Source organism: Corticium candelabrum, chromosome 14 (genome assembly GCF_963422355.1).
Source record: "Corticium candelabrum chromosome 14, ooCorCand1.1, whole genome shotgun sequence".
NCBI lineage: Eukaryota > Metazoa > Porifera > Homoscleromorpha > Homosclerophorida > Plakinidae > Corticium > Corticium candelabrum.
Genome location: NC_085098.1, coordinates 3,636,132 through 3,658,204, shown reverse-complemented (window position 1 = coordinate 3,658,204; position 22,073 = coordinate 3,636,132). Strand labels below are relative to the sequence as shown.

The window sequence follows — 22,073 nt, the reverse complement described above, 5'->3', positions numbered from 1 at the left end:
ACAACGTATAAGACAATGTGGGGCCCGTCTCCTCCACTTCTTAGAGAGAGTACCACCATACTGAGAGCATATGGGGCAGAGTAATTAAAGTGTTGGGGACTATCAAGGCCGAGGTACAAGGGGCAGACAAGGGCCCTCCTAAACAACTGGAGTTACACGTGGTGGAAGGAAACGGACCCAGTTTGCTGGGTAGAGATTGGTTACGACACATACCGGTGGATTGGGAGGCACTGTTCAGTCTACACACACACACACACACACACACACACACACACACACACACACACACACACACACACACACACACACACACACACACACACACACACACACACACACACACACACACACACACACACGGTAGCCTAAAGGAGCCGTTAGAAGAGAACAGAGAGGTTTTCCAGGATGACCTTGGAGAGCTGATAGGTATACAAGCCACACTCAAAACAAAGTCACAAGCAACACCACGTTTTCATAAGGCACGAAAGGTGGCATATACACTGAAAGAGAAAGTGGAAGAAGAGCTGTTCAGGCTTCAAGCAGCAGGTATTATTAGCCCAGTGAAATTTTCAGATTGGGCCACACCAATCGTTCCAGTTGTGCAGTCCAACGGAACAGTAAGGATTTGTGGAGATTACAAGACAGCAGTAAATCCCATATTGGAAGTTAACCGACACCCATTGCCGGACATAGATGACTTGCTGTCCCAGTTAGCAGGAGGGGTAGCATTCTCAAAACTAGACCTGAGTCGAGCATACCACCTGTTACGTCTGGAGGAACAGTCCCAAGAACTGACAACCATTAACACGCATAAGAGACTGTTTTGGTACCACCGGTAACCATTTGGAATAGCCTCGGCACCAGCCATATTTTAGAGGATCATGGAAGGGTTGTTAAAAGACTTGTCGGGCGTTGTGGTATATCTTGACGATATCTTGATAACAGGGAAGAGTCAGACTGAGCAAATGGAGAACTTGGGAAACGTTTTGAAGAGACTACGAGAAACTGGGTTGAGACTACAACAAGACAAGTGTCAGTTCATACAGGATTCTGTGGTGTATCTAGGACATCGAATCGACAAATATGGATTACACTCCACGGAGGAAAAGGTGAGGGCCATTCGAGATGCACCGATACTACGAGGAGTATCAGAGTTGAAGGCATACCTTGGAATGCTGACCTACTACAGTAAGTTCCTTCATGATCGAGCGACAGTGTTGGCACCGCTGCATGCCCTTTTACGGAAAGGAGCAACATGGAAATGGTCAGAGGATAAAGACAAGGCTTTCCAGGAATCGAAAAGGTTGTTGAAATCTTCTCGGGTACTGGTACACTACAATACCAAGTTACCACTGTTGCTGGCAATGTGATGCCTCGCCTTTTGGGCTAAGTGCCGTTTTGTCGCACTGGCTTGAAAATGGGAATAAACATCCCATTGCCTTTGCATCGGGATCGCTTTCACCAGCAGAGAAAAATTACTCACAGACTGACCGTGAAGGAGCTGCAATCGTGTTTGGAATTTCAAAATTCCACCGTTATATCTACGGTCGACACTTTAAGCTTTTGTCTGATCATCAACCACTGAAGAGACTGCTTGGCGAAGGACGAAGCATTCCAGTGACGGCTTCGGCAAGGATTCAACGGTGTGCGCTACTATTGGCAGGATACCAGTATACCTTTCTCTACAAGGAAGGAAAAAGGCACAACAATGCTGACGCACTAAGCCGAGTGCCCCTACCGGATCTACCACACCATGCATGCCAGCCGGAAGCAATGCTTCACGTTTTGGAGCAGTTGGAGAAACTTCCAGTTACAGCTACACAGATTGCCTGGTGGACCACCAACGACCCAGTACTGTCTCAAGAGCGAACATGGGTTAGAGAAGGCTGGCCACAAAAATTAGCAGAAGATGTACGTCCATACAAGATAAGGAGTCACGAACTGTCTGTGGAGACTGACTGTGTAGTTTGGGGAACCAGAGTTGTGATACCACCTGCAGGCCGCACGCGGATCTTGACAGAGCTTCACGAGGCCCATTCTGGAACTGCTAGGATGAAAGGATTGACAAGGGGTGTGGTCTGGTGGCCAAGCATTGATGCAGAGGTGGAACAGCTGGTCAGGAAATGTGAAATATGCCAAATTAACCGCCCAAACCCTCCTTCAGCGCCATTACACCCATAGGAGTGGCCCAAAAACCATGGTCGAGAGTACACGTGGACTATGCAGGACCGTTTCTAGGATCGATGTTCCTAGTAATAGTGGATGCACATTCAAAGTGGATCGAGGTTTACAACAAAGGGCAGGCATCTACAGGTTTGGTGACCGTATGTAAACTGCGACAAGCTTTTGTTCAACATGGACTTCCCGACGCGGTAGTCTCGGATAATGGGCCATGTTTTACCAGCAGAGTGGTTTCAGAGTTCATGAGGCAGACTGACATCCAACATGTCAAGGTTGCACCATATCACCAAGCTTCCAATGGTCTGGCAGAATGAGCTGTCCATACATTCAAGGCTGGAGTGAAGAAAATGATAGTGGGTACTTTGGAAGACCGGATTAGTCGTTTTTTTTTGTTTGCATACCGAACAACACCACACAGTACTACAGGAGTATCTCCAGCCGAACTCTTGATGGGACGGAAACTCAAGACTCGCCTGGACTTGGTCAGGCCAGGGTTAGAGGAACGGGTGATAGATACGCAGGCCAGGCAAAAGGAAGGCCATGATCGAACGGCGCGGGACAGAGCTTTACAAGCGGGAGACACCATTTATGCTCGGAAGCATAGCAAGAAAGCCACCTGGATTCCTGCCAAAATAGTGCAGGCGACAGGGCCATTGTCATTTAGATGTCAATTAGCAGAGCAAAGGATTGTACGTAAGCACCAGGATCACATCCGGCACAGAGAACTGCCAACTGCTGAGCAAATACAGGAGGCCAAAGTAGGAAACCCTGAGCAAGGAACTAGGTCAGAGAAAGAGGATGTAGAAGCACCACCACCTCCAGATTCCGATAAACGACCACAACCGGAAACCATTCAGCCAGATGATCAACCAACCAAAACAACAGTTGAGGAAGTACAACTGCGACGATCAAACAAAGTGATCAGACCGCCGGACAGACGGAACTTGTAGTAGTAAGTAGTGACTATAGTTGGGGGAAGGAATGTAGTAGATTAGAGAGACAGGTTGCATAGTAATATAATCCGGAGTAGAGCAGTGTTCCCGGATGCGGTAGATTAGTGGCGCGAGCACTAGAAATATATGTTGAGTTGTGTTCACTACACAAGGTAGATGATTGTGTTTGGCTGTTTAACCCAGCAATACCTAAGGGATTATCTCCAAAGCTTGTTAAGTGATACACTGGACCATTCAAGGTTCTAAATGTTCATGGTAGTACCAATGTCTCTATCAGGCGACCCAAAGGAGGATCGACGTGTTCAGCGAATTCATGTCAACAGAGTGAGTCCGTGTTACGGGAGAATGCTGAGCCAGACACCAGAATGTTGTACAAGAAACAATCATGCAACCGGACGAGCTTCTCATGATCAACGTCATCCGTCATCTACATTGCCCGAGGTGGACATCCATCATCACATAGACGAGGAGGAAGCAGTCTTGGTAAGTGCCAATGGCAATGCGGTTAATGTTCAACCGGTTCCAGTCCCTCCAGTACAACCGGTGGTTCCACCTGCACCTCGGCCTGCTAGTCGTGTTGGTTGCCGACTCGTTCAGCCTGCCTGGATGAGAGCCGGCGATTACAACGTTGGATATTACTGACTCGAGTGTCGTGATCGATCTACCTGTTCGTCGTACTCATCTTAGAAGATGTGAGGACCCGTTTCATTACTAGCTAGAGAGGGAGCAGGGGGGAATGAAGCGCGAGTAATTAGATGTATGTTTACGTTAGCACTGCGCTAAAGCACGTTAGCATGACATCATGACTGTTGCCTTAGATCTAGACCATTACACTTGCTAGATTATTTAGTCTGCCTTGAGTAGAGCTACGCGTTATAGCAATAGGGTAGAGTTGTTCTACTGCTGTGTCTGAGAACTGCATCTACTGCAAGCACTAACAGTGACGAGTGCTACAGACGTGATGGCGAAGTCGTTGAGCATGCAGCTGGCTGGCTATTGTAGATGTCGAAGCATTGATTCGAGTAAACGGCTCTACTAGGTGTCGTTACTGCCGTTGACAGGCGCAGAACACAAACCACTATGCATTAATGAAATGGAACACTAATGCTGGTCCTAGGACCAACCGCAATATATAGAGAAGAGGCGGTACCCGATTTGAATCGGCGCTACACGGATCTGGGAGGTCGAGGCTACCAGCACTGCCGGAGCTCTCTAAAAAATTTTAGAAAAGGCTCTGGGCACTTCGTGTTGGACACGTATCTGCTAGTGTCCGATATAGTAATCTTATATGTTTTGACGTCTCGAGAGTGACTCATTAGGTATTATGGTAAGCATCAATAGGTCAGCAACAAGCACAAACACTCTACTCCTAAAAGTAATATTCCATTCATACAGTACACTCAGAATTTTTGTGAAAAGTCACCAGCATAGAATATCACTACAAATCACTTCTAACAATACAAAGGTAACTGCCTACAACACATACAGTGTATGACTAGTATAGGTGATAACATTGCACTGTACCAGCTCCTGCTACTTCTACACATCCACAGTTTGATAAGAATAAAAACATTGCAATAACAAGAATTTAACATTTTATGAGCTCAAATAGGTTGAAAACCATGCACGCCCACTTCCTTTCCTACTCCTCCACGTCCACATTAATAGTCAGTTTAATAAGAATAGAATCATCCTTAATGTAGTGATGAGAAAGTAACTTTTCATGAGAGCAAAATGAGGAATAACCATACCCAGACCCAGAGCCTCCAGCAGTCATGTTTGTATTTGGAGGATGAATTTCTCTAGAAAAATTGTTTTCAGCTGACTGTTGATCCACAAGTTCTAAGACGTATGAGAATGGAAATGGCCAAACGAGCTTTTCATCAGATATTCCAGTAGTCGCAAACAGAAAAAGACCAATGTATGTCTCAGTGCCCTCAATAGAACCAACCGGGTCAAGACGAAGATATAGATGATACCCAGGATATACATAGAATGAACTGCTCTTAATCGTCATTTCACCCGGTTTCTGTAATTTTGCTTGTGTGACTTTCTCAGACCAGTTTTCTATTCTCCATTTGTGCACAAACCTGCCAGGTGGAAAGGAATACTTCATTCTTATCGATCCTTCACATAGCTGTGATTCCACCTCTTCCAGTCTAGTTTCTGCGCCTGCCAACTTCAATTTGGTTGCTTTTAGTTCTGTGGCCATCAGACTAAGATGGTTAGCTGTATTACTTTCAATGTGCCTTAGCAGTTCGTCACGTTTTCCTCTAAAAGAGCATCCGTTGTCGCTAAAATCACAATCAAGAATACTATTTGGACAATTTCCTTTTCTACCAGTGTGATCTTCCATCTGACTCCTTGCCAGGGTTTGCCCACACGAGTAAATACAGTCAACGGGATACTGAAGACATGTTAGGTGATGAGCCTCAAGATCCATCCATTTCATTCTGGTGCTGCAATGATCACAACTAGTGACTCTTCTTACACACAGTCTTTCCTTGTGATCTTTCATTTCCTTTCGTATGACCATTTTTCCGCACTCGTTTACACACGGTTCTTCAACATATTGACATTTTTTCTTATGAGTTTCTCTGTATCTCAACTCACCAACCCATTCACAGCTTTTCTCATGTCGATCGCATTTGATCATCAAATTCAGTATCTCTCTTTTCAGTGCATTGTCGGGATAGATCTCTGAACGCGTTAGCGGCGTTCTACATAAAGGACAAAAGAAACGCTGTCCAATGGGACGTGTACGACTAGACCTTAGTGAATAGAAACCACGCCTTTCGCTAGAAGGTTCCCGTAGACAACTGGCACAAAAACGATGACCACAGTCCGTTTGTACCGGTTCTCGTAAAACTAGAAGACAAATAGCACATCTCAACCTAGCGACAACAGGTTGAACAAACACAGCATCGAAGCCCTTCCCCGCTTCCGCCACTCGACTAGCCATTTGTACCGTGACACGCGAATAGTTGCTCATGCGCACTAACCCCAGAGAGTAGCTACTCATGTGTTACTCACTTCTAAATCGATATCTGTAGTGCTATACCTATTTACAATAAATTTAATATTTATTTGAGCATTTCTATGACGTGCCAGAGTAGCCAAAACATTTGCGCTGACGTTTGCATTCGCGTTTGCGTTTGCAATTGCAAGGACGTTGACATTTGCATTTCCGTTTGCATTTGCATTTGCATTTGTATCATTTGCATCACCATTTGTATCATTTGCATCACCATTTGCATTTACACTTGCATTAGTATTTGCATTTCCGTACGGTTGCATTTGCCTTTCGTTGCATTTGAATTTACGCGTTTGTATTCCTGTTTGCTTTCTACTAATTTCTACGTTTGCTTTTCGCATTCGCATTGGCGCTAACGCATTTGCTCTAGGAACACTATCTGTAACATGACACGAACGAATCAGCGCTCTATCCAAGTAGATCGGTAGAATTCTTTCTATGTATTTCCTGTCGGAAACTTTCTCCAGCTAGTGTCGTAGCATCTGCAAAAGTGTCACCTAGACCACCGCATCATCTAGATCTTTCTTTCTGGCAGGTTTGTTGGACAGCTAGTTTCTATTTTATTCTAGTAGCAAAAGTCTCACTGTTAATTAAATGAGTAAAATAATATATTGTAATACTTTTTACAATGTATCTCGCCATCTAATGTGTTCAGTTTCCTTCTCACCGACGTAGCGTGACCCTCAATTTTTTTGGTAGAATAAATTAGACTGCAAACCACGCCTTTTCACTTGCAAAGCTACGCCTATTTTCTACTCGTACTTTTCTCTCTCACATGCAGTTTGTATCTGCTCTGTGACAATGAACGCATGATAAGAGCGAGTACCTTATAATCGTACATCACGTGACCGGCCAACATTAGGTTTCATGTCTCGAGTAATTAGCGTACTAGATGTGCGACAACTCCACGTGCCAGTCGACGTGTTCTCTTCTCAGGTGCCGGTTACTACCTAGTAGCCGAGAGTTTATCCTGTTAGATTAGAAGTGCCTAGATGTACTTGTTCTGGACACAACAGAAATTCTTACAGTAAACTGGAAGAAGTCACCCTCGGTGTCACAGACCGTGACACGCCTCAACGCCTGCAAACATAAAATTTTTATTTCTATTTGCATTGGTCCCCAGCAGTCTATTGTTACCGTATCGCAATCGGCGTGTCAGAGTATTGCTGCAACCTGTGCCTTGGCGCTAGCGCTGTTCTGGCGTTACAGCGCGGCATTACGTACACAAATCTTGGACTTCGAGGTAACGGTCCGGAGTTGCGAGCGGAATGCGCGAATAGACTTCCTGACATGTGCTGTAGGTCAGGTGCAGTGCGGGTATGCACGCTGATGCCGTGACACTCCGGAAAATTTGCGTCTACACTGATTACCAAGATTTGTGTGACTGCAGGTGTCTAGACACTGAAACGTCTCGTCTATAGAAACTCGGTTCACAACACGTGCACTCATTCTTTCAATTGAACGCGAAAGTGATGGAAAGACGACGATGGTAATGTATAGATAGAGAGACAAAGTCACAAACGTCGTGTCCACGGTAGGGAGTAACTTTGATATCAATTTCTGTAGGTATTCTTCTCTTCTTGCCGAGTATCCATCCGTTGTTGTCACGGCTGTGCTCGTCTTGCTGGTTGTGTGCGGTGTAAGCGCATTTTTTGGCTCAAAACCTCCCAAATTTGGAGATCCAGGAAAGGTCTGCAATGACTGACCACCGTCCTACTTTTGTATTGCCTATCACGTGCTCTTTCGTCGTATTTAGGGCTTTGAACCTCGCGGTACAGAAATTAAAAAGCGTCTTCGAACGATTGACAACATAGAAAGAGCTACCGAACAAGGGATTTTACTGAATTCCGTCAGCCAACGTCGCCACAGTAACACAACAGTCAGTGACGTCACACGACGAACGGTTGCTTTTTCTGGCTCGAACGAAGGCGATACAGGTGGCCTTCGTCTCTGCTCCACGTCCGGATTCGCCTCCAGACTTAAAATCGTGTTCGCAGCGGATTTCGATGTAGACCACATCCGGGAAGTTTGCGCCTTTTCCTCCTCATTCATTCGGTCGCGCGCCGACTACGACACGATCTGTCGACTGAGCGACGCGTCCAAGTGTTGCCCGGATGTTTCCATTGGCAACGTCATCGCGTCGACGTTTCATCGACCGGGATGTCACTCACTGAATGAATCTGACGTCATCGAGATGAAAACTCGACTCTTACAGTGTGCACCTTGGTATTCCAACGGAACACTGACACACAATTGTTCGGAGACGCAAGCCGTAGGATCAACAGGACTCCGTGAACTTACCTCGTCTGCTCATTCCTGCCTCGATGTTCCAGCCATTTGTGCTGAGAACAACGTGATCTATAACATTCTTCACTATCTCACAGACATCGAGTTTGTTGACAGTGTTTCGGCTGTTTGCAAGTCGGACTCAAATAGAGACTGCTCTCGGATATCTCTAGACCGTTTCCCTCGTTTAGAGTATACAATGTTGTTATTACAAGCCGGAGCTGACAGTCAGGTTGTAACCGAAATCGATAAAGAGTGGTTTGTTGGATTGTATCACGACCGTTTGTCATCGGTTAAAGACTACGAGGATGTGAAGGTGGCCGGGTTTGATCTTCGCATCGATTATGCAATTTTTCAAGAACGCATCTTGACCGAGACTCTCTATCCTTCGTTTTCGATTATTCTCGTGTTTTTCATAATGTGGTTTTACACCGGCTCAGTGTTTATCACATCAATGGGCTGCCTGGCCATCTTATCGTCGATCATTCTTGCCTATTTCTTGTACATGGTCGTGTTTCAAGTTCCCTCGTTTGGATTTCTCAATCTGATGGCATTCATCATCGTCATCGGCGTCGGTGCCGACGATGTCTTCGTCTATCTCGACGTTTGGAGACAAACGAAGGAAGCAATGCCGACGGCTAGCATGACAGATTGGGTGAGTACGACCCTTCGTCATGCCGCATTGTCGATGTTTGTGACAAGCTTCACGACATCTGTAGCATTCTTTTCAAACATCATATCCCCGATCACGGCCATTAAGACATTTGGTGTCTTCGCTGGAACGGCTTTATTGAGCAACTATGTACTGATGGTTTCGTGGCTTCCGGCTGTTGTTGTTGTTTATGAACGATATGTATCTCATATGTGTTGTACGGAGAATGGAGATGGAGACCGTTTTCGGTCCTGCCGTCGTGCTCTGTCATTCGCTCAAAACATTTTCACTCTGTTTTACGAACGATATCTATCGAGAGTTATTATTGCACTGAAATTTCCATTGGCCGTAGGATTTCTGGCGTTTGCCATCGGTATGTCGTTCACTGTGTTTCTCAGCCCAAAGCTGGACTTACCCAGTACAGAAAGATTTCAATTCTTCGTGTCGTCCGACCTCCTGTCAGCGTACATCACAGACTTACAAAATCGTTTCTACTTCGAGAGAGGCACGGATGTGACTGCAACCACGTTGCCACTCTTTCTCTGGTGGGGAATAGAGGCGAGTGATCCTGGCAGCGGATTTGATCCCGACGACAAGCCACTTGAATTAGACTACCAATGGCCCACGCCGTTTGTTATCAACGAAGACATGCAGCAGTGGTTTTTGGATTTTTGTGAGGCAATCAAGGAGCAGGATTTCTATCGGAGTACGAGTTCTTGTTTTCTCGAGGACTTGAAACGATGGCAGGAGAGACTTCGTTTGGTGCCAGCAACATGTCATGACTACACAGGGGAATACAGATTGTGTTGTAATATGAGTCTTCCTACTGAGTGGCAGACATTGCAACGTTGCTTGCATCTCTCGACGATGGATACCCCATCTACAGACAGTAGCATCTATGGTGTCAAATACGACAACCAAGGAAACGTTCGTGTAATCACTGCGAGGATCGAAACCGATAAAACATTTACAGGTTCGTTCGAACCGATGCAGTCGTTATGGAACAACATTGAGGATTTCATGGTGGCTCAGAGTGCTTCAGCGCCAGAGGAACTCGGACGAGTTTTGTTTAGTAGCCAATTCGGGTTTATGGATTTGCAGACGAGTCTGATCGACGGCACACTCATGGCCGTTGGTGTGTCACTCGCTTGCTCGTTTGGCGTGTTATTTATCACGACTCTCAATATTGTCATCAGCATTTATGCCATTGTATCGATCGGTTGTATTCTGGTCTCTACCGTCGGCACGCTGGCCTTACTCGGTTGGGATCTTGGAATATTCGAGTCTGTCACCATAGCGATCGCAGTCGGTCTCTCGGTTGATTTCACTGTTCACTTAGGAGTCGCTTATCGTCTATGCAGGGAAGTCTCAAGGACAGAGAGAACCATGTTTGCGTTGAATCACATGGGACCGGCGATTACGATGGCCGCACTGACGACGTTTGTTGCCGGTTCGATGATGATGCCGGCTACGATTCTCACATACGTCCAGCTTGGTGTGTTTCTCATGCTCATCATGACGTACAGCTGGGTGTTTGCTAACTTTTTCTTCTTGCCCGTTTGTGCTATCATGGGACCTCAGCATCGGTTTGCACAAATCGTGTTGCCTTCGTGGTTGGATTGGTACGGTCAGGCAGCATCAATGCCTGTTCACGTGACCAATGAAGACGTCGATGGTAAATCGAGGAAACGATCTGAACATGCGGAGAAGAATGGCAATGTTGTCCAGATGCATGCACAGGAGGAAGACTCGAGTGATATGAAGGGTGTTGTTACAGAGTGGGTCTCCTCGGTATGATTTATTTAATTTATGGACAAATTTTAGAGATTTGTGATTGGAATGTCGAATTTATTGGTCAAGAAATATGTCGATGTGAATCTTTTATTTAAATATTTCTGGAATTCTTTAGGTCTTCTTAATTCTAATATTGGAAAATACACGAGATGGTTGGATGTATGCAGTGATGCTGTAAATTAGAATAACCGTTACAGGGTTTAGTAAGAACGTGTAGTTGGGTCTGTACTGTACACTAGTAGATACCCGACCTCGGAGTCCCACAGTCGGTAAAATTTACAGTCCCGTATGTGCAATTTTTGACGGTCGAAGGATTTCCTGTTTGCGAGTGTTGAGCAGTTTTCTATGACGACTGTGGATAGGCCACAACGCAGGCAAGCAACGGACAGCGACATTAACACGTAGACAGTAACGTTGTAGTCGAATGAGTACACAGAGAGACAATGACAAACAGGCTCGCAATTGAAAGATGGTCTAACTGGAAGGCTACACGCAGGGGTTTATCACGTAGCAAAGAACAGTTTGTCGTGCTACAATGTAGATGGCGAGAAGAGACCACGTGGTAGAGGTGTAGCAGTCACGTGGTCTCTGAGTGTGGTCTTAGGGTCACGTGAATGTCGCTTGCACTGCACGTGCACGGACGAGCTGTCTAGCTGTTGCACTATTAAATCTGATTGTTTGTGTTTTGATACTAGATACTACTATTCGTCGCTGACTGCCAACTACCCGTCTGTGGTGATCGTAAGTGTCGTCGTTTTGCTGATCGGTTGCGCACTTGGTTCCTTCTTTGGTGCAGAGCTGCCGACTTTTGAAGAGCCTGGAAAGGTAAAAGGCTGAACTAATCAATTAATTAAACTACCGGTATGTAAAACGTAATATAGAAACTCCTACAGATCATGATTGGCTGTGTTCAAAAACATTTTTTAAATTAAAAATTGGGCTACAAGCAAACCTGGTGTGATGATGATAGTTGTAATTGTAACAATTAAATGCAAGGTCACAATACATGATGCCACAATGGATTACTTAATGATTTCTTTTAGAGTTCAAGAGACGACGTACGTTTAATATAAGAGCATTTCGTTTCAGTCTAGGAGTGTTTCATTTCTTTCTTGCAAGTTTTCTAAATTAGAATTAAATTGCCATCAACTTGAGCCAGCTGTCACTAAAACAAGATACTTTCATGGTAATTCCTCGCAGTTGAATGGACCTGGGTGAAGCTGGGCAAAATATTTAGTATATAAAAATAAGTAAATAAATATATATATAAATAAACAAACAAATAAATAAATAAATATATGAATAAAGAATAAATAAATAAATACATAAATAAATAAATAAATAATAAGTAAATAAATAAATAAATAAATAATAAATAAATACATAAATATATAAATATATAAATAAATATATAAATAAATAATGAATAAATAAATAAATAAATAATAAATAAAAATATAAATAATAAGTAAATAAATAAATAAATATATAAATAAATAAATAATAAGTAAGTAAATAAGTAAATAAATATATAAATAAATAAATATATAAATAAATAAATATATATATAATTCAAATGGCCAAAAAACCACATGACATGTTTGTGACATCATTGCTCCATTTTGGTGAATTATGCACCTCCCACTTCTAAAGCCAGGCTACAACCATGATTCATACTAACACTCAAGAAACTCAACTAGACATCACAGCAGTACATTTGCACATGTGCAGAAAGCATTCTTGTCATCATGGCAACTGAACAAGTGAGTCCAGGCATCAAAACTAAAACACGATTTGTTCTGCGTAGCAAATTATGCAGATGAGCTCCTACTTTTTCTAGTGGAAACAACACAGATCATGAGATGCATGTAGCAATACTGTTGCATTCTGTTGTAGATCAAATACAGATGACAGACTCTCTTGATCTTAATAGAGCCGCCTTTGTTTTTATTATAATATTAACGACGTTACTCTTTAGGGATTTGAGCCTCGTGGTACCGAGGTCAAGAAACGCGACCGAACAATTACCAACATTCGAAATGCTACTACAAAGGGAATACTACTGAACTGTGTTTACGGACCGACGTGTTCTACCAATCATAGCAAGTTGAATCAGGCGGGAAACCAAGATGTCGAGTCTTCGAACAATAGATCCTCGAGCAATGCTCTCCAACTCTGCACTACATCTGGTTTCAGTAGCGATCTAAAGCTCGTGTTCGAATCCGATTTCACTGTCAATGACATAAAGGCCATGTGTGACTATTCGTCCACATTCATTCGTTTACAAGACGGCTACAACAAAACCTGCATAAAGTATGAAACAACAGAGAGACAAAGTTGTTGCCCTGATATTTCTATCGGCAATGTTATTGCATCCATAAGCAATCGACCATCGTGTATGAATGTGACTGAATCCGATGTGACAGCGATGAAGGCTCGATTATTGCAGTGTGCACCTTGGTATGCCAATCGCACGTTGATATCAAACTGTGCAGAAATACAGAAGCAGAAGCAGGATGGTGCGATGCGTTCTCCGTGTCTTCAGGTGCCACAAGTTTGCACTGAAAATAATGCCGTCTATATCATTCTTCACTACTTGACGGACGTCGAGTTTGTTGAAAGTCTTGCACAAGTTTGTGTGTCATCAGTGAGCAAAAGCTGTGGCCGTGATTCTCTAGATTGGTTTCCGCCTCTTCGTTATGGTCTTCTGCTGTTACAAGGATATACGAGGGATTCTGATCGGAGGTGGCTTGTCAAGTTGTATCACAATCATTTGGCATCGACTGAACATCATATGGGAGTTACCGTTGCCGGCTCCGATCTTTACATCGACGTTTTGATCTTTCACGAACGTCTCATATCGGAGACTATGTTTCCTTCGATCTCTATTGTTTTCATATTTGTTATCATGTGGGTTTATACAGGCTCATTGTTTGTTACATCAATGGCATGTCTGGCCATCGTTTCATCTATTGTTATTACGTATTTTCTCTACATGGTCGTGTTTCGCGATTTGGCATTCGGATTTCTTAATATGCTGGCACTTATTATTGTCATCGGTGTCGGTGCCGATGATGTATTTGTGTATCTTGATGTGTGGAAGCAAACTAAGAAGGCAATGCCGACAGCGACGATGACAGAATGGGTGAATATCACTCTTCGTCATGCAGCATTGTCGATGTTTGTCACAAGCTTTACGACGGCTATCGCATTCCTTGCCAACATCATCTCTCCAATCACAGGGATAAAGACGTTTGGCATATTCACAGCGATTGCGATTTTGAGTAACTATGCTCTGATGATTACGTGGCTGCCAGCAATTGTGGTGGTGTATGAGCGTCATCTGTCGTCTCTGTGCTGCCGGGTTTCAACACCAAGAGATGAAGACAAACGATTCTCGATTCGGCGATTGCCGGATATCACACGGAGTGCATTCAATGTATTCTTTACACGATACCTTGCAGTCATTGTCGTGAAGCTGAGATATCTATTTGTCGTTTTGCTTGGACTGCTTGCCATCGGAATGTCAATTGTCGTGTTCTATAAGCCACAACTGAACCTTCCATCATCGGCCAGATTCCAGTTCTTTGTGAAATCAGACCCTCTTTCGTCATACATCTTGAACTTGCAAGACCATTTCTATTTCGAGAAGGTAGATGACTCGTCGGATTCAACCCTGCCTTTGTACCTGTGGTGGGGTATCCAACCCGAAGATGCCGGCAATCCGTTTAATGCCGATGACAAGCCTCTCAAGCTGGACTACAAGTGGCCGACGCCTTTCGAAATTACAGAGGAAATACAGCAGTGGTTCATGGATTTCTGTGAGGCAATCGAACAGGAGGGATTTTATCGTGCCACTGTGACATGTTTTGTGACCGAGTTCTTCCATTGGCAGCAGGGATTACGTGAATCGGTGTCGTGTGATGATGAAAAAGGAATTATGCGGACATGCTGTGAAGTCGTACTACCGACAAACTGGTCGACATTGGCATCTTGTTTGCAATTGATTCCACAGAACTCGAGCGATAGCGATCATTACAGCATCAAGTTTGATCGTGCTGGCAACGTGCGTGCGGTCACGGCTATGATCATCAGCGATCAGACCTTTTCTCGGTCATACGAAGCGATGAAATCGTTCTGGAGTGAAGTCGAGGACTTCATGATCAAGTGGGGCCAGACGGCTCCCGATGGCCTGGGAAGAGGTTGGTTCAGCGGCGCATTTGAATTTATGGATCTACAGGGCAGTTTGTTTGATGGCACTCTCGTGGCTATGGGCGTGTCACTTGCTTGTTCGTTTGTGATCTTGTTTCTCACGACTCTCAATGTCGTTATCAGCATATATGCGATTATATCCATTGGTGGTGTTCTTGTGTCTACGGTTGGCACGTTAGTGCTAATTGGTTGGGAGCTCGGAATCTTTGAGTCCGTTACAATAGCAATCGCAGTCGGCCTTTCGGTCGATTTTACTGTCCACTTTGGCGTGGCGTATCGCTTGTGCCGCGACCAGCTCCGACAGCAGCGGGTTACCTATGCAATAACCCACATTGGACCTGCTGTCACCATGGCAGCAATCACAACAGTCATTGCAGGATTGATGATGATGCCTGCCACTATACTAACATACTTCCAGCTCGGTCTGTTTCTCATCCTTGTGATGACGTACAGTTGGATATTTGCGAATTTCTGCTTTCTGCCAATGTGTGCTATCATGGGACCGCAATACAAATTTGCTCAAGTGTCTTTGCCCGCGAATCTCGATTGTTATGGAGAGTCAGCCCGAAGTCCCAATGATGTATCAGGCGAACAGACTAAAAACAATTCAAATCAAAATATTTCAACAGAATCCGATGGCAAAACAAACGTCATACTTGTGAGGGTGACCTCGGTATAAAGAACAGTCACATTATCATCTCATAGACACTGTTTATTTTAATAACTAATTGATTGATTAATTAATTAATTCATAGTGTATCGACACACTGTCAGATGTTGTTATGTATATTTGAGTGGCTGGAGGTTAGTTGACATAGAATTTATGTATTCTGCATGAAAGGTGGAGAAATGAAAAATATGCAGAGTTTGAATCCCAGCTGAACTTGGATGAGTGAGTGACAGTATTGAAAATGTTTAAACATCTAATGTTTCGGGTAACGTTTGTTTCCTGTGTGTTTATTGGACAAATCCAACTTAAGTCTGTAATAGACTTGGAAATTCTGTGTTTGTCTGTTTGCTTACCTGCTGCCCACTGCCTGACCTATGAGAGCTGGTGTGTGTGTGTGTGTGTGTGTGTGTGTGTGTGTGTGTGTGTGTGTGTGTGTGTGTGAGTGTGTGTGCGTGTGTGTGTGCAAACGTGCCACGCACGCACGTGCATGTGAGTGTGTCTGTGTCTGTGTGCATGTGCGTGTGTGGCAATTGTGGCTGCAGGCAGTGCTCATACAACATACCGTAAATCCAGAAATTTTCATACTCATAAATTTTAGTACTTCTACCCATGCAGTAGTTTGTACAGATGTTATTTTCATAAGGGTGTTTGTTGTCAGTTTGTTTGTTTGTTCATATGCCTGGATGTTTGTCTGTCTGTTTGTTTATTTGCCTATTTGTTTTCCTTTTGTTTGTCTCTGTTGTTCTTTTGTTTGTTTTTTCGGGACATCAGTACTGTACTGTAGCCAAATTCAAGTGCATCTATCTATAAATTTTAGTATTCATGTTATTTAGTAAACCAGGTATCTATAAAATAATTAAAATTTCATGAGTACAAAAATTTCTGGAGTTACAGTATTCATTAGTGGATGTGGCCTAGTCACTGTAATTTAATTAAAAATAATTTATAATAATTAATGATATCCAACTGCATCGAGTTTGAAGATCTTTGGACTAGAAACTAAACTTATTTGGAGTGCACTTAGTTGGTCATGTACAAGCAATAACTGTCATGGAATTTACGAGCAATATATTTAGCTGAAAACAACACATGCGCAAGATCCATCCATCTAGGCACTCCACCTCAGATTTCATATGACATTCAAACAACATCACAAGTTTCAAACGAAAGATGCAAAAAAGTGTACCACAACTGTAAATGTAAAAATTACACTAAAATACGATCGTGAACACATCAGATCTGATGTGTCTACACTGACTGGCTGTCTTGCTGCCAATGAGTTCTTTCCTTGTCTAGTAAACTATTTCATGCAAGCGCAATCGGTAGAAACCCATTTATCAACATACAGAAAAAATTCAAAGTCGTGACGTGTCTCTTCCAAAAACACTCGTTTTGAGCCAATCTAGAAGCACTAGCGTCTTTGTTCGGTTACTTGACAACTGACTGGCGTATGCCCCACGCCACAGCCACATCACCCACCATCCACACAAAGTACCAACAATCGGCATCTCAAGTACAGCCTGGTTGCCACCAACGTACGCCATCGATCCCTGGTGCTTATAAGCAAAAGGTCGAAGAGATAAGCTCTCGACAGCTGTGAGATCTCTGGCATCAGCCAAATCATTGAGAAGGTGAGCAAGGTATTCTCCTTGTTGGGATGCAACCTGGGCAGTTGCTGGGAGACTTTTTAGTTCTTTATCTACTTCCTTCAGTGCCATACGGAACTCGTTCAAGTTAAGGGTAGATGAGCCATCTTGATCTGATTGTTCAAAGAGTCTGGAAAAATTTGAAAACGATATTTTAAAGTTATGCCTACAGAGGCAATGTGCTGATGTGATGCAAAGCAACAACAAAGTGCATATTGTAAAGTCAACATCTGTTGCAGTGATTTTTGTCAGATGCAAGAAATGTTACAATTTGTACATGAGAAGTAAATGTACATATACTTCACAGTGTACACACACACACACACACACACACGCACACACACACACACACACACACACACACACACGCACGCACGCACGCACACGCACGTGCACACACACACACACACACACACACACACACACACACACACACACACACATGCACACTGTTGCTTGTGCACACAACTATGGCAGCAAGACAATTTTTTCCAGAAACAATTTGAAGGTGCCCGCTCACAAATTCACGCGCACGCGCAGACACACCCACACAACTTGAAATCATACCTTTATCCACACATCTACCATTTACCAGTTTGAGATTGCTGTTAAACGACAAAGCAATTTCTCAATCTTTTCCTTGTTGCACGTGACCCGAAAATGGGTCTGGAACTTCGAGGCCGGTAGCTATCATGTACGATAGATGCGCTACAGGCACCTCTCCATGGCTACTTTCACGACCCAAGTGTCCAATGCCATCACGATAGTGGGACAATGCTCTGGTTTCCACCCATTTCCGGGTCAAGTGCAACAAGAAAACGATCGAAATAGCACTTTATCATTCAACAGCAAGCTATTTCAAAATGGTAAATGTGTAGATAAAGAACCGAACACACTTGTCGTTAGCTTTCTCAAAATGTCAAGTACAAGGAGCGAAACTGCCGCGGCGGACAAGAAAGCAATTTGCATTTCTCTTTGTAGTAGGAAGAAAGGCTGTATGTCATAGAACATGGTGCACCCTAAGATGTTTGCTTGCTCTGCTTCATTAGGACACAACTTGAAACGTGCCACGATTTCAAGTTGTGTCCTAATGAAGCAGAGCAAGCAAACATCTTAGGGTGCATGTGCAGTGAATTATGAGAGGGCACCTTTAAACAACACTGTCCAAGCAGCAGCAGCATCACCACGAGTGCCACACACATATGCCAGTCCACTCACTTTTCAACATTCTCATCCCACGACTGGGAAAAATACGTTGCAATCTGAGGATATCGGTTGCGGAACCGAGACAGCAAACTATGAAACTCATTGACAGTCACTAAGCCATCGCCGTTGACATCAGCTTCAGCAAACAAACCGTCCACCTAGAGCATCGTAAACGACACCATCAAGGTAACACACCAGCACAAGAGCATGCACAGCAATCATGCTACATCAAGCAACCAATCTGTCTATGCCATTGATTACAGCCAGTGTTCACAACTCTTACCTCTGCAACCATCTGTTTCTGCTCTATAGTGGAACAATCTCCAATAGCAAAGATGCTGGCTTCGGCACCTTTAACACGTAGATACTTATCAGTTGTCAGAGCTCGCCTGGAGTCATACAGCAATAGATAAGTGTGTGAGCACAACAGCTCAAATGAGAAGAATTCAATGTAGACAAAAATGATCAACATATGGATAATAGACCAAAATATAGAGACGTACAACCCAAACTCAAGCAAAGTAGTAGATGGAACTGGCAAATATTAAACCACTGTGTGCTTGTAAATGTGGTGTGGTGTGGTGTGGTGTGGTGTGGTGTGGTGTGTGTGTGTGTGTGTGCGCGCGTGTGTGTGTGTGTGTGTGTGTGTGTGTGTGTGTGTGTGTGTGTGTGTGTGTGTGTGTGTGCGCACACACGCAAGTGTGTGTGCACGCAATTGTGTGGTCGTGTTGAATGTCCGTGCATTCACACAGCATGTACACAGTTCTTACTTCTTCCTTACTAGAGGTGTACTCTGCAAACAGATAGAGCAGACATACCGACAGAACAAACACACAGAACAAACAAACAGTGAGAAATGACAAAAAGCAGACAAACAAACTGACCAACAAACCAACCAACAGGCAAAGAGACACTGACACAGATACACAAACAGACAGACAGATAGACATTTAGGAGGGTCACATACTCTGGATTTGATAGGTTAGGATTCTTAGTGGTGTGATAGAAATCTTTATCTGAGAAAAATGTAAGATATTTGATAGACAAACAGACAGACAGACAGCCAGACAGACAGCCAGACAGACAGACAAATAGACAGACAAATAAATAGACAAACAGACAGACAGACAGACAGATAGACAAACAGATAGACAGACAGACACACAAATAGACAGACAAACAGACAAGACAGATACAGTCCACGTCAAAACTATTGACACATTTATGCTTGTAGGCATGCATGGCCATGGGTAGTGTAAGCAGAAACGCATCCGTTTTTGCATTATGTACGTCTCTAGATAGAAGAGAACTATTGTGTATGCTCATACGTTCGCTAAACTTTTGGAAACACACAAATGCACATCAGTAGCTTGTCTCATCCTTTCATTGTTTGATAGTGTTTCCCCCGCTATCTACACAAAGGCGCATTCGGCTACACATCGGTTCAATGTATGGCGACAGATCACAAGGTGTGAGCAACTCCACTCCACCTGGTTCGTGTCTTCAAGTTCATAAATGTTTTGAGGCCTAGGAAGCTCAACACGCCGCTTGATGACCACCCAGGAAGTTTTCTATTGGCGCAAGATCTGGTGAGAGTTAGCACGCCAATCGAGAACCCTGATGCCGTTGTCCTGCAGCCAAGCCACCGCTGAGTTTGACAAGCTGTATGCGTAGCAGCATTGTCAAGCTGTATGCGTAGCAGCATTGTCAAGCTGACGACGCCATCTGTCCGGGTAAAGAGTATCAGCCAATTCAAGAAGACACTTCCAGAATATCGATAAAATGGTGGCTGTCGTGTATGTCTTGAATGTTTTCAAAACAGTTGTTTCGCACAAGCTTATCCCACCCCATGCGTGGATTTTGAGACCATGACAAGGAAGCAGATTGACTGGTTCAATAGCTGCAGAAACACAGACATGGATGGTATTGCGATACAGCTGAAAAGTGGTCCCATCATTAAAGATTGTTTGCTCCAGTCATCAGCTGCATGGTCAGAGCACCAGTCTACACTTCTCTTTTTTTGAGCTTCAGTTAGCAGCAGAATTTTTCTAGGTAAAGTGTAGTGATAGCCTGTGTCATGAAGTTCTCTTATGATGGTGGAAGAACTGATGACAACTCCCTACGCTGCCAGCTGATGGGCAAGTTTGTTTGCTGACTTTGTTGTTCCATGTTGTGTCATGTTCATTAGTGCTGTTCGCTGGTTTCCAGCTAGTCTTCTTGGTCTTCCACCGGAAGCTCTGCGTTCGATTCCTTCTCCAGTGTCGAATCTCCTGAGGGTACACAGTAGAGTGAGAAATAGTTAAAAGTTGACAGATCTTGGATGGCTTCTTGTTACCAGAGTGGTATAGTAACAGAGTATCGTGGTGTTGTCTTTCACGACTCATTATATGATGGAAAACGTCTCCAAGCGGATGCGCAGACTATGAAATAGCTTTTGTGCTGCTTTCAGCTGTTTGAGAAAAATTTGGCACAAGTTTCTTATTACATAGCAAGACAAGAAGACTTTATAAAAATAGTGCAAATAAAACGGAAAATGTGTCAATAGTTTTAACGCAGACTGTAGACAGACAAACAGATAGATAAACAAATAGACAGACAGACAGACAGACAGACAGACAGACAGACAGACAGACAGACATATAGATAAACAGACAGACAAACAGATAGACAGACAGACACACAGACAAACAGATAGACAGACAGATAAATAAACAGACAGACAGACAGACAGACATATAGATAAACAGAGACACACACACACACAGACAAACACACAGATAGATAAACAGACAGACAGCTAGATAAACAGATAGACAGACAGACAGAAAGAAAGACAGACAGACATCAGATGAACAGACAATCATACCGATGTGTCTGCTCTGGTAGCTCTCCACTCAACTGCACAGTAATCGGTCGTCGTGCAACTCCTGTCGCCCACACACACAACCCATACGGTACCATCTTCTTCCCCTTCGTCACCTTGTCACGAAGCACCAACTCCTTCTCATCGACAGCAGCCACTCTACAGTTCGTAATAACATCAATTCCTTCCCGTTTAAACTGCTTCTCAGTGAAATTACTGATATCTTGATCATAAGTATTAAGAATGTGATCAGCGCTCTGCACCAGAGATACCCGGATATTCTCCACCATCCGTCGAGGATACAGCCTCGCCAGATCCTCATCAACAAAGTCCTGTAGCTCAGCAGCAAACTCGACACCCGTCGGTCCTCCTCCCACTACAACGAAATGAAGCAGACGCCACCGTTCCTCGTCCGTCTGTTGAGGCATACACGCAGTCTCAATACTGTCAGTGATACAGTTGCGGATCTTCGCTGCGTCCGTCAACTCCTTGACGAAAAAACAATTTTCTTTGACACCCGGAGTGTTGAACGTGTTCGATCTCGACCCGACAGCCACGACCAGAATGTCGTATTCG

At 43.9% G+C, this 22,073-nt stretch overlaps 4 protein-coding genes across 4 annotated transcripts in view; 2 read left to right on the top strand and 2 right to left on the bottom strand.

The window, feature by feature from the left end:
• Positions 1-4,776: 4,776 nt before the first annotated feature.
• Positions 4,777-6,096, bottom strand: LOC134190296 (TNF receptor-associated factor 6-like). The gene has a single exon (XM_062658749.1). The coding sequence runs from the start codon at positions 6,094-6,096 to the stop codon at positions 4,777-4,779; it is 1,320 nt and encodes a 439-aa protein (XP_062514733.1).
• A 1,373-nt stretch (positions 6,097-7,469) lies between these two features.
• LOC134190138 (protein dispatched homolog 1-like) lies at positions 7,470-11,061 on the top strand. Its single transcript, XM_062658564.1, has 3 exons — positions 7,470-7,657; positions 7,735-7,858; positions 7,925-11,061. Exons 1-3 carry the CDS (start codon positions 7,641-7,643, stop codon positions 10,901-10,903), a joined length of 3,120 nt encoding a protein of 1,039 aa, XP_062514548.1. The 5' UTR covers positions 7,470-7,640; the 3' UTR covers positions 10,904-11,061.
• A 130-nt stretch (positions 11,062-11,191) lies between these two features.
• LOC134190180 (protein dispatched homolog 1-like) lies at positions 11,192-16,114 on the top strand. The gene is made up of 3 exons (XM_062658615.1): positions 11,192-11,274; positions 11,596-11,725; positions 12,879-16,114. The coding sequence occupies exons 1-3, from the start codon at positions 11,246-11,248 to the stop codon at positions 15,789-15,791; spliced, it is 3,072 nt and encodes a 1,023-aa protein (XP_062514599.1). The 5' UTR covers positions 11,192-11,245; the 3' UTR covers positions 15,792-16,114.
• Positions 16,115-16,844: 730 nt separating this feature from the next.
• Positions 16,845-22,073, bottom strand: part of LOC134189775 (uncharacterized) — a 5,768-nt gene continuing 539 nt past the window's right edge. The window contains exons 1-4 of the mRNA XM_062658150.1: positions 21,501-22,073; positions 18,918-19,023; positions 18,647-18,792; positions 16,845-17,558 (exon numbers count right to left, since the gene is read on the bottom strand). The exon at positions 21,501-22,073 is cut by the window's right edge and continues 539 nt beyond it. Coding sequence (XP_062514134.1) covers positions 17,138-17,558; positions 18,647-18,792; positions 18,918-19,023; positions 21,501-22,073 — 1,246 coding nt within the window. The 3' untranslated portion in view covers positions 16,845-17,137. The remainder of the gene's footprint in view (positions 17,559-18,646; positions 18,793-18,917; positions 19,024-21,500) is intronic.